We start from the raw sequence: 12,922 nt of genomic DNA, 5'->3' as shown, positions 1-12,922 counted from the left end.
TTGAGTTGGAGTCTCACTCTGTCGCCCAGGCTGGAGAGTGGTGGCATGCTCATGGCCACCACAGCCTCGACCTGCTGGGCTCAGGTGACCCTTTCTCCTCAGCCTTCCAAGTAACTGGAACTACAGGCATGTGCCACCATACCCATTTAATTTTTCTTGAGCTGGGCTTGGTGGCTCAGCCTGTAATCCCGTGGTTTGGGAGGCTGAGGTGAGTGGATTGCCTGACCCCGCAGGTTCGGGACCCGCCTGAACAACTTGGCGAGACTTCATCTCTACAATAAATCCAAAAAAAAAAAAAATCAGCCAGGCATGGTAGCGCGTGCCTGTAATTCTGGATACTCAGAAGGCTGAGGTGGAAGGATTGCCGGAACCCAGTGGGTCGAGGCTGCAGTGGATGGGAGCGGCCACTGCACTCCAGTCTGGGCGACAGAGCGAGACTCCAACTCAAAAAAATAAATACATAAATAAATAAATAAATAATTTTTCTAGAAAATGCCTTGCCAAGTTGCCCAGGCTGATCTTGAACCCCTGGGCTCAGGCAATTCTCTCACCTCTGCCATCCAAAATACTGGAATTACAGGCATGAGCCGCTGCGCCCAGTGATAAGTCCTGCATTTTTTTTTTTTTTTTTGAGTTGGAATCTCACTCTGTTACCCAGGCTGGAGTACAGTGGCACACTCATGACCACCCCAGCTTCAAACTGCTTGGCTTCTCGATCCTTCTGTCTCAGCCTACCAAGTAGAACTACAGGCAAGCACTACCATGCCCGGCTAATTTTTTTTTTTTTTTTTTTTTTAATTGTAGAGACAAGGTTTTACCATGTTGCCCAGGCTGGTCTCAAACCCATGGGCTCAGGTAATCCTCTCGCCTTGGCCTCCCAAAGTGCTGGGATTATAGACTTGAGCCACCGCACCCGGCTGATAAGTGCATTTTTAATGAATGACCAAAATTGTTTCTCTAATTCACCATGTGCCCTTTGGAGCGCCTAATGAAAGGACAGCTGTAGAGGCCCTCAGTGCCTGATCTAGAAGTTCTCTTAATATTGGAACCAATTTCTTTTTTCTTTTTTTTTGAGTCAGAGTGTCACTCTGTCGCCCATGCTGAAGTGTAGTGGCACGCTCACGGCTACTGCAGGCTCAACCTACTGGGCTCAGGTGATCCTTCTGCCTCAGCCTTCCAAGTAGCTGGAACCACAGGCATGTACCACTATGCTTGGCTAATTTTTTTATTCATTGTAGAGATAAGGTCTCACCAAGTTGCCCAGGCTGATCTTGAACCCCTGGGCTCAGGTAGTTCTCTCCCTCCACCTCTCAAAATGCTAGGATTACAGGTGTGAGCCACCGTGCCCAGTTAATTTCCTTTCTTTAATTTTAGAGCCGGATGTGGTGTGTGAAGAATTTTATCCACTTGCCTTCAAATATGGAGCCATAAAGCTAGAACTATAACAATTAGAAGTTGTTAATTTAATGTGTCCTTCAGTAAATAATCATTCTGGAACTAGAGATTTTTGGAAAGGAGACAGTGAATAATATTTGGTGAGAATAACTACTGTCAGGCACTTGCTAGGTGCATTACAATCCCCAAAACAATCATTCAAGACACATATTATCTTGATTTTAGAGATGAAATATTGTTCTGAGAAGTAGGTCACTTGGTCAAAAGGTGACATCTTGTTGGGATGTCAACTCAGGTCAGTTGGCTTCAAAAACTTGGGGTTTCATGCTCTGCTGCTTCCAATATGGGGGCCATGTCTCCCTTCTTCCAGATTGGTCATGTGGCTTTCTGGGTCTTGTCCACCTTTGGCATTGTTGTTCTGTTCTCTGTCATGTACAATATGCAGGGTGCCAGCAGCCCACTTTGTAGCCCTGGTCAAATGTCTAAGATATGTCAGCATTGTAAACCATAACATTCCTAAGTAACCCCAACTGAAGATCATTCCCATTACTTTAAACCAATGTAGGAAGGGTCATTAGGTTATCTTCTACTTCAGTTTTCTTGGCCACCATTTTACTACACAGCATCATAATCATCTCCAGCTTTGTTTATGTTGCCTTTATATATTTCCGTTTCTGAATTTCTCTCCAATATAAGCCAGCATTTGGAATATCCAATTTCAAGTTTCTTTAGTGAATTGGTAATAGTAAAAATATCTAGCTGGGCTCGGTGGCTCAGCCTGTAATCCTGAGCTTTGGGAGGCTGAGGTGAGTGGATTGCCTGAGCCCGCGGGTTTGAGACCCACCTGGGCAACTTGGTGAGACCTCATCTCTATAATAAATCAAAAATTAGCCAGGTATGGTAGTACATGCCTGTAGTTGCAGCTACTTGGAAGGCTGAAGCGGAAGGATCGCCGGAGCCCAGTGGGTCGAGGCTGTGGTGACCGGGAGCGTGCCATTGCACTCCAGTCTGGGCGACAGAGTGAGACTCCAACTCAAAAAAAAAAAAATTATTATTTAAAAAAAATGCATAGCTAGGCATGGTGGATGAGAGAATCTAAGCCCAGGGGTTTGAGACCAGCCTGGGCAACTTGGCGAGACCTCGTTTCTATAATAAATCAAAACATTAGCCAAGCATGATAGTACGTGCCTGTATCTCTAGCTACTTGGTAGACTAAGGCAGAAGGATCACCTGAGCCCAGCAGGTCAAGGCTGTGGTAACCATGAGCATGCCACTCTACTCCAGCCTGGGCAACAGAGTGAGACTCCAACTCAAAAAAAAAAAATGCATAAAGGCTGGGTGTGGTGGCTCACGCCGTAATCCCAGCACTTTGGGAGGCTAAGGCAAGAGGATTGCTTAAGCCCAGGAGTTTGAAACCAGCCTAGGCACCATAATTCGACTTCTCTACAGAAAATTAAAAAAAAAATTTCTAGGTGCGATGGTGTGTATCTGTAGTCCCAATTATTTGGGAGACTGAGGCAGAAGGATCATCTAGGCCTAGGAATTTGAGGCAGTGGTAAGGCATGAATGTGCCACTGTACTCCAGCCTGGGCAACAGAATTACACTCTGACTCAAAGAAGAAAAAAAAAACATAAAAGTAAGAGTGTTGTTTAAGGTCCTGGCACTGGCACACGTCCCAGTCCTCTGGTGTTCCAACTCGGAGGGTTGGGGGTGTTGAGAAACTTACAAGGAAAGGCAGCATTCCCCCTCTTTTTCTCCCAAAGTTCATTTATTCTGCATCATATGATAGTGTGACTTTAACTTGAGATGAGCCAAAAAGCAATTCAGATAGAGGAGGAAGACAAAAGAGGGGCGGAACCGTAGCAAAATGGTACACTTCCTCACCTTGGTGCTTATTTGCATAATTGTGTTTTTATAACATTTCCTGTACTTTTCTGTAAGCTGATGCTGCCCTAATTATAGATTTTCAAGAGAACACTTCATTGTACCCCAAATTATATACTACTTTAAAAAGGTACTTTCTTACTGGTTTACCAAATACCTTATAAACTCGTAATTACATAAAACAATTTAGGATGCAGAATAGAAACAGCCTATACTGTTAACAGATGTTGGTATTGTTACATAATTGAGTACGCGGCTTTCAAAGATCTATATTTTTCTTGTGTAAAAGGAAAAAAAATGACTCATTATAGTCATAATGTATCACGGAGACTCCTGATCAAACAGAACGCACATGTTCCATTTTGTGAGTTCTGAACAGTTCATTGTGAACGGACTTGCCTTTGTGGATGTGAAAGTACCACTTATTCCAGCAAATTGCCTCTGTGGCATATGCACCTACTTGTTAGCTCGCGGGCACCTGAGACAAGCAGAGGCCGGGCTCCTTTGTCATGGGCACACCTGCACACGCAGTTCCACGGCACCAAGCTCCAGGGAGCTCGTGTTATTAGCAGACTTGCTCCTTGGGAAACCCACTGAGAACTTTGCGGGGCCCTTCCTGCCGTCAGGGACTGCCTCGTGACTCTCAGAAGGCCAGGACTGGGGCTGGACGGCAGCGTTTTTTTCTTCTCTATCATTTCTGGGTTTGTCTTAAGATGGGATTTGAATGACAAGTTAAGTAACCTCTGTGGAGCACAAGGAAGGAAAGAAATCTTCTCTGTGATTGGTGCTGGGTCTAATGCTTAACTTTCCATTTAATTTTTGGCACTGTTTTTCTTAGAGGTTGCTTACCTTAGGATGTTGGAACTGGAAGAAGCCTTGTGTTTCCAATTACAAAAACAAAACAGGAAAAAAGATGAGGTTAGATTTTTGTATTATTGACAGACGTCCCTTATTTTCCTCTCTAGAGAGTGTCTTTTTTGAACAAGTCAGAGATGCACACAAACTTACTCATTCCTTTGATGGTTTCCATATTAGGCTTAGTAGTTCTCCGCCCCCCGCCCCAGCCTCACTGTGTCGCCCAAGCTGGAGGGCAGTAGCATGCTCACGACTACTGCAGCCTCAACCTGCTGGGCTCAGGTCATTCTTCCACCTCAGCCTTCCAAGTAGCTGGAACCACAGGCACATGCCACCACACCTGGCTACTTTTTTTGATTTATTATAGAGATGAGGTCTCACCAAGTTGCCCAAGTTGGTCTCGAACTCCTAGGCTCAACCTCACCTCAGCCTCCCAAAGTGCTTGGGATTACAGGTATGAGCCACCGTGCCCGGCCAAGATAGTTCTTTCTTCTAAGGAAAATTTCCTTTTTTTTAAAGCAAGAATTTTTAAAAATGAGTTGCTCAAATGGGCTTCATGTGTTTTTGTTCTTTTATTGGGATTTTCTTTCCACCTCTATTTTTGTAGTTCTTTCCTCAAAAAAAGAGGTCACCGTCCCCTGTAATCACAGCTCCTTATGGTACACGGATTGGTCCAGCAAAAGATGGAAGTTGAAGAACCACCTTACCAGTAACAAAATAAAACCTTTGTCTATAGATTGATTCATATATCTCAGTTGATGTTGAAAGTGACGTATTATGCCACTGCAACGTATTGTGTCACTAAACAGCTAGCTAACTGGATGGTTTACTTTGTGTTTAACTGCTTTTTTCAATTGGAGCAAACAGGGACACAATAGCAGAACTTGTATATTTTCTCCTGTTAACACCAGCATCACTGGCACTTATGGGCCTTGAAGGCAAGCTGTAGCGCTCTAGTTTAAATGGTCTAAACAAGTGGTTAATGATTGAGAGCAGACCCTTACACTGCTTCCAGATCTTTTCTCATGTCTGTCACCTTGCCACATGCTTGGGAGGGGTTGTTTCTGGGTAGTTTACACTATTATTTTGCTGACATTGGTTTCCATCTCAAGGGCCCTTGATATTTCTTCAGACCTTTACGAATATCATTTAGCATAATGACCCAAACCTTAAACTATTGAACTTGAAGTTGCAATACAAGTATTGAACTGTTGAGTTCAGCAGTTAGAGATATAAGGGCCACTCTGTATGATGAAAGTTAACGACTGTGGCCCCCAACTAAGAAACTCTGGGCTTTCCCCCCAAAATTTCAATTGTGATGACTTAAACCAGACATTCTAGTTTCTTGGGACATTGTTTTATTTTCTTGCAAGCTAGTATGGTATTCATATTTCACAAGGCTTAAACCATATACAGTATTTCTCAAATGTGTACTTGCGGTCGATGAATATGTTAACTGTTACTGTGAAGTTGAGAATTTGAACTGTTAACTGACCTACTGCATTTGTTCTCTGTGTAAAATTTTGTTATAACAGTGCTAATTACTAAGCAGCTGAATTTGTGAAAAAGTGCACAGCAGTAATTTGCACCTTAGTGTTGCCTTGCTATTAAAAAAAAAAAAAGAAAGAATTGTGAACACATACCCAGGACATATGCACTTGATTTATGAACTTCCCAAGGGCACATTTATCTGTGGATCGCTAATGGTTTGACTTATGGGGTATAGCATTTGATTTCTATATTTGTGCTTTTGAGACACGCATTTTTAACTTAATAAGAATGCAGAATAGGGCATTTTAAAAAGAAGGAGTAGCATCTGGAGACTTTAAAAATGAAGCTTTAAAATTATTATGTTCTTTTGTTTATTTTTGTGCTAGTTGTAGAAAAACAAAACAAAACAAAAACCTCCTTTCTAGTTCCTTCCTATCAATGTGAAATCATGCATTTCGAATAGTCTGACTTTAGTGTTTTAGTGATGGTGTTAAAAGACTTGTTTCGACGGCAGATGAAAATAATTCTGTTCTGTTGGATTCATATCCTGGATAAATGTTTCTACATAATTAGTGTCTGTAATAGATCTAAGCCAGCATAGATTTTTTTTTTTAAGAGAACAACTTCAAGTCTTGGGAAAGAATTTATTTTTGCCCTGTGGATGGTCCAGAAACATCTGCTTCAGGTATAGCTTACAAGTGTTACTTATTAACCCATGAGCCAAAAGCCCAGATAAGGTGTTCTATTTGAAAACTTCACACTCTGTGTTTTTATAAATGTATATTCGGACTAATTCCACATACCTATTATTTGGATTTCTGGCAGCCAGAACTTTTCAAAGAAATTTGTGTTTTTAAAAAGGAATGTAAAAAATTATTTTTTTCTTTCCAAGTACCAGAGTTTTGAAGAAATCCTGCTCATGGGCGGAAAGCAAAGGTTTCAAAGGAACCTCATCATCATGTGGTTTCACTCGATAATCCTTTATCCTCCATCTCCAGCTCTCATTCCTTTGCTTTCTTGCCCGTGGCTACATTTCTATCTCTGCATCAATTAGCACAGTGATTTATACAACAAGCAAGCAGTTTAGAGGTAATGGTACACAATTAACATCTCATTCCACCATAAAGGGTATGCTAAATACCCCAGTCATTGCTTTCTCTGCCTGGAATTGAAATAAGTGTTTGTCCTAATTCATATGCTATCTGATGTGAAGTGGGCCTGCTTTGTACCGCACTACACCATTAATCTAATTATAGATAGCTGCAAATGAAGTGCTGTCTGAGCTGGGAGATTGAAGAAAATAGCCTTTTGTCATTTAGCATGACTCTGTGAAGCAAGATCACACTTTACGGGGCAATACCGCAAAATGGAAATCTCAAGAATATTGCTGCCTGTTGCATCTTTTCTAATTACAACAACATTGTAAACACAACTGGGCGCTGATATAAATAGAGCTGTAGATATGCTGTCATGTGGGTTGTAGGAGAAAGTCCTCCGAGTGCTGTTGGATTAAATGATGCATCCTGATTGACAGCTACCTTGAGACTGGGCTGATGGAGTTGTCACAGCATTATGCTAACCGGCTGCTCCAGAGACTGCAGCTGTACCAAGCAGTGGCTCGCCTGGCGCGCCAACTGCTGCCTGTTCATGGCCCCCTCTTCGCCTAGGTTGCACCTCCAAGAGAAGCCAGAGGCTTCAAATCTATATGTGTTAGTGTTGTTTCTTGGAGATGCTTCTTGTTGTTTGAAGGTATCCTGCGTTTGGGGCCCGTGTGGAAGTGCAGGGCCGTGTGTTCTGTGTGACTTTGAACCTCACTGTGCTTTTCCTCCAGCAATCATGGTGTATCCCACACGGGACTGAGGAAGGAGCACGTGGCTGAACGACCATTCAAATTCCACTGAAGTGTTTTAACTTATTTTTAGTCTTTCCCTGCTTTTCTGACGTGCCTGTTTTTAAAGATACGTGATTTTTGCAACTGGTCGTTTCTGTCACTCTGAACACATGGATGATGTTTCTCCAGCTCTGAGTTAGGAAAGTAGACCTTGAGGGGGATATTGAGAGCTAGCTCTCACTGCTGCACTGCGGAATGAAGGCACAACTTAACGTTCCAGACCTTTAAGGCCAGAAGGTGTGAAACCTTGACTAGCTGGTGATTCTTATCTTTGAGGAAGTGTATCCATTGTCGGGTATTTGGTCAATGCTTCGAGATGTTAAGATCATCAAGGGAACATGATTTACAGTCAAGGATCAGCATTTGCCCTTGACTCAGCCTCGACAGAGATGACCAACAGTTTCCGTGAAAAAGCATGAACAGTTGGTCAACTGCATGTATCCTGATTTTTACTGGAAGAATGATCTGAGCCCACTTGAAGGGCAATGACACTGGAGGCTCTGAAATCACAGCTGGAAAAGCCCGTGAAGCACACTGGAAGTACTCCCCTTGTGAGAGCCTCAGACCCGACTACACAAGCACATGGAGTCTGCGAAATCGCTTGTACGTCTCGAAGTCTTGGAAAGAGACACGGGGACTTTAACGCCACAGGAGGCACATGGACTAAAGAAATAGAGCAACCAGTGGGTGTGTGCTGTGCATCCATCTGAGTGGGGTGTCTCCATGGCAGGTCCTGCTTCAGCGTCTAAGGGCACTGAGTTCTGGGTGTGCTCGAGCACAGCCAGAGTGGGCATGCCCATCTGCAGGAAGCTTTGTTGACTTAAGTCCGGTGAAAAAAGCGCCTAACCTCCCACGCTGTGACTGGCTTCTCCCGTCCCCGTCAGCCACGCTCGGCCCCGGCCCTCCCCTTTCATCACCGTCTGTGGAAGAACTGTGTGTTGATTTAAAAACAGTCCCGCTGGCGTTCCTTTTAATTGTGCCTCTCTTGCGGCTTGCTTCCCAGTTCTTTCATGTCTGCTATGATTCCATTTCTTTCTTTCTTTTAAACTTTTGGGAGAAATTTCCTTGTTAGACATGGTTTTACACTGTAGGCACCATCAAATTAATTTGCTTAGAACCGAGCTGGGGTCACTTTACCATAATTGGGTCATTAGATAACAATTTATTCCATCTCATCATTGTCATGTATGGATTGAGAAGCCCAGCCAAGCAAAGCCCAGAGAGCACCTATTCTCTGTTCTGCCTTACATAGCAAGTTGTTTTTCAAGAACCTTTCGTTCATTTGTATGTGGTTTGGAGAGCATCTCTCTGAATCCAGCAGAGTGAAGTTCCATGCTTTGACCGACCTGGAGGGAATCAGTTTCTGGCTCTGGGACATTCCAGCCCCACCACTCAAGCCGTTGTATCCTTGCCCTACCTAAGCAGAGTGAAACCTGGCTTCTTCTGGGGGTGTGCTACTCTGTCCTGTCCTCGGGCCTTTAAAATCTTGACCTTCCACTTGAAAATATCAACTTTGAGGTATACCTGCTTGAAAACAACAACAAAAACTTAAAATCGGGATTTGTCAGGGGAGTTTTTCACAGCCCATGACAAATATTTAAATGCCCATCATAAAACCAAACTTAAGCAGGGCTCAGTGGCTCAGCCTGTAATCCCGCGCCTTGGGAGGCTGAGGTGAGTGGTTTGCCTGAGCCCGCGGGTTCGAGACCCGCCTGGGCAACTTGGCGAGACTTCATCTCTACAATAAATCAAAAAAATTAGCCGGGCGTGGTAGCACGTGCCTGTAGTTCCAGCTACTTGGAAGGCTGAGGCAGAAGGATCGCTGGAGTCCAGCAGGTCGAGGCTGCAGTGGCTGGGAGCGGCCACTGCACTCCAGTCTGGGCGACAGGATGAGACTCTAACTCAAATAAATAAATAAATAAATAAAACCAAACTTATGCCATGTAGTCCTGGAGGGTCTTCTTGAGATCTCTCAACTAGTTGGCTGCTCTGCAGCTCCTGAAGAATCTAGGGAAGCCAGTAAATAGCAGTTTTGATCATAAGCTCTGAAAGCCTGGTGTACATTCCTAAATTACTTCTTTTCTAGGGCATCAAAAGCTTTTATGGTTCTCACCAGGCAATTCATTCTGAGGGGCCCAGGCACTGCACCCGGCTTGGGGCACATCCTGGCATGCGCCCCCATGCACCACAGCACGGGCCAGCCCAGAGGTTGTTTTAAGAAGACATGTTTGTGTGGTGTGCTGACGGGGTCAGAACAACATCAAAGGTAATCTTAAAAAGAGAACCTTTCTTGCCTCCTCTTTTTATATTCGGAAAGGTCATTTCTAAGCCAACTATGTGCAGCAAGGTTTCTCCAGAGGGGGTTTACTCCGTTGTTATTTTTTTTACTTGCGATTACAATAAGTCGCTTATCCCCCAAACAGATTTAAGAACAATAAACAAATACAAAAGGAAAAGGAACATCTCATCAGTAACAAAGATTGCATCTAAAGGCATTGAGTTTCATGACTCTTTTACATCTCTTTCCAAGCAAAGCAGGAGTCCTACGGAGAAAGGAATCCAAAAGATATGAAAATTATAAAAATAGTAGAAAGATCCCATTTTAGTCAGGATCTTGTAATTTCTGGGGACAAATGGCGCTCAATGCAATCTTAGTGCTTTATTCCCAGTAAGGCTCATTTGTGATCAGCTGAATATGTGCTGGCGCTGCGGTGAAATGTGGTGAATCACACTCCCCTCTATATGTAGAAGATATTTTTCCTGGATTTAGGATTCACATCTGGAAGTCAAATGGCGCAAAACACAAGAAAAACATGGATCTGTGTACTGCGCTGAGGACTGAACCCCTAGGCACACTGCTGACCTCCACATCGAAGGTACAGCTCAAGGTGATGCCAGCTAGAAAAGTAACTTTTCTGTTGACAGCAATGTTGGATTTTTCCCCCCAAAGCAGATAAAGCACAGATATGAAAACTGTGCAGTTTGGCCCAATTATATTCTCCCCTGTCCCTCCATCACCCCCCCCCATTGATTTAATGAAGGACTTGGAGGTACAATTCATCGCTGATAAATAGTCCCTCTATCCAGAATGTTTATTAGACTGACAGCAGTATGCACTCTCCTGCTTTTTTCCCTTGCCACTTATGACTCAGATGAATTTTAATAGGAGCAAAAAGCTTTTATTTGCGCTGTAATTTCACTTAAGGATCATATCCTTCAGAAACTGGCAGACGCTCGTATGTCTTGATTGCAAAACACACACTCAGGAGTAAAGAAACATGCAAAAGATGTTATTATTCAACCTGTCACAGTGTCACAAATCCACTTGGAACTTGGGCCATCAAAGCTCTTCATTGGAGCCCCCACACCCTTTTCAGCAGGCTGTGAAGCGCGCACTTATGGATTTCTGCCATCCCTACCCAGAATTCAAGGGGGAATTGTAGTCTGCTGTTGCATCCCTGCCATCATGATGCCCACAGGAGGCTTTGAGTTACAGCAGCTTTTTCTGAACAAAATGGAGCTGCCTCACTACTGCTGCTACTTTCTTACCCCGGAGAAATCCGATTTGGTATGGATCCAGAGACCTTCAGGTGGTGGGTCCAATTTCACCAATTTCACTTCCTCAAGCCATTTCATCTTCTTTTTGTTTGGATAGACCAACTTGTGGCTCATAGATTTATACATTCACAGTGAGGGCAGGAATTCTGTTTATCAGAAATGTTCTGTTTCGCTGAACTGCCTTGAACGTGCCCCAAATTGTTGGAGAGCCACCTTACAGAAGGTGCCATGAGGGTGCTCATCTGTGCGTGTTGCTCCTCTGTTTTTAAAATCTTGGTGTTATTGTCTCATCAATTGCATCTTTATCTTTCCTAACCATCTTGTGACGTCAGAAAGCCTACGTAATGTTGTGCCTGAAAAGAAAAGTACTTTCTTAATCATGAATATAACATTTTATGTCACTGGAAACAAACCGAATTTTAAATATTGTTTGCCCAAAATGAACACTGAACCCCTTTGTCTTAACTTACTGATACGTGGAGCCGCAGCTCTCCGGAGGGGTGTGGGAAGTCTGTGACAGCCATCTGCTGCCATCTACTGGCTGGTGTTCGCAGTGCACCGCCTTCCTGTGGCTGACTCAGCTCACCGGGTTTGCCTTCGTTGGGATGTTTGTAAGCGCTGAAGGGAATACAGTGAAACCCTCACTGTTTTAGTGATAAAGTTTCAAGATTTTTTTCCTTAAGGATGCAGGATGATGATTATTTATCACTATTTAATAACTGGAGAAGTTCTTATTTCAAGAATTGTCTTAAATAACCAGCTCACAATATACGCCAGACACTGATATCTGTTAATTTTGTGTACAATAATTTAAAACCACTTGACTTCAAAGATGTTGTTGTAGCTGCAATTTAAAAACTAAAAACTGATATGGAGTGAAGGCTACTTGCAAGGAAAAGTTCATCATTTAAACTCATGTGTGGTTTTGTTTTGTTTTGTTTCCCTTAAGTACAAGGTGCATATCTTAACCAAAGTCGCCGCAGAACTGAACAAGTTTATGCTGGAAAAAGTGGCTGAGGACACAAGCAGCGTCCTGCACTCCCCGATGCCCGGCGTGGTGGTGGCCATCTCCGTCAAGCCCGGAGACGTGGTAAGGGCTGTGATAGTCTCTGTTGGACATGCTGGTCTCAGGCTTCCCCTTCTAGAACAATGGCTAACAGCACGATCACACTCTTGGCAGTTCTCTCTTGGCACGAATCTTCACAGAATAGCAAAATCAATTTGGTGCATTCCTTGTCTACCTGTTTCACATTTGCATTGAGTTAGTGGTCCTACTTCTGATCACCTCCTCTCCCAGGCGATTTGGGACTGGAACAGAGAGAAAGCCAGATTCATTCTGTCATTTTGCGAATTCAGCATTTTGGGAAGTATTTTACCTAAAATTGGTATTTACTCTCCACCACTCTGTGCTTGAAACATCCTTGAAGAGCTCATGCCATGAACTAATCCTGAGGAACATTTTGCATGATTGCTGAAAAAAAGGTCTCATTGAGAAGGTGCATTAAGGAACGTTCAATTCCATAATCTGTCCAATGCTTAAGCACTTCTGCAGCTTGGTAAATAAAATTTACGATCGTAGTTTGAAGTTTCTTGTCTTGATCTTGTGATAAGCACAAATCAAAGCTATATTAGTATTTTCTCGTCACATGTTCGATCTTATAACTTGTTATGGATGAATTAGTAGGGTGCGTATCTTTTCATAGAACATGGACACAATCATTGATTAGCAACAAAAGTGAAAAGAACATTTAAGATGCAGCCAGGCCGGGCTTGGTGGCTCAGCCTGTAATCCCGCGCTTTGGGAGGCCGAGGTGAGTGGATTGCCTGAGGCCGCGGGTTCGAGACCC

General features: G+C 43.4%; 1 protein-coding gene across 7 annotated transcripts in view; it reads left to right on the top strand.

The window, feature by feature from the left end:
* The window catches only part of PCCA (propionyl-CoA carboxylase alpha subunit), a 419,699-nt gene that overhangs the window by 391,719 nt on the left and 15,058 nt on the right, over positions 1 to 12,922 (top strand). For 6 of the 7 annotated variants that reach the window (XM_021715463.1, XM_021715461.1, XM_021715460.1 and 3 more), the window contains one exon: positions 12,025 to 12,165. The exons of the other annotated variant lie outside the window; for it this stretch is intronic. In XM_021715463.1, the coding sequence (XP_021571138.1) occupies positions 12,025 to 12,165 (141 nt within the window). The remainder of the gene's footprint in view (positions 1 to 12,024; positions 12,166 to 12,922) is intronic. 7 annotated transcript variants of the gene reach the window in all.

This window comes from Carlito syrichta, unplaced genomic scaffold, assembly GCF_000164805.1.
Source record: "Carlito syrichta isolate Samal-C Ts95f unplaced genomic scaffold, Tarsius_syrichta-2.0.1 Scaffold307134, whole genome shotgun sequence".
NCBI lineage: Eukaryota > Metazoa > Chordata > Mammalia > Primates > Tarsiidae > Carlito > Carlito syrichta.
This window is presented reverse-complemented; position numbering and strand designations above follow the sequence as displayed.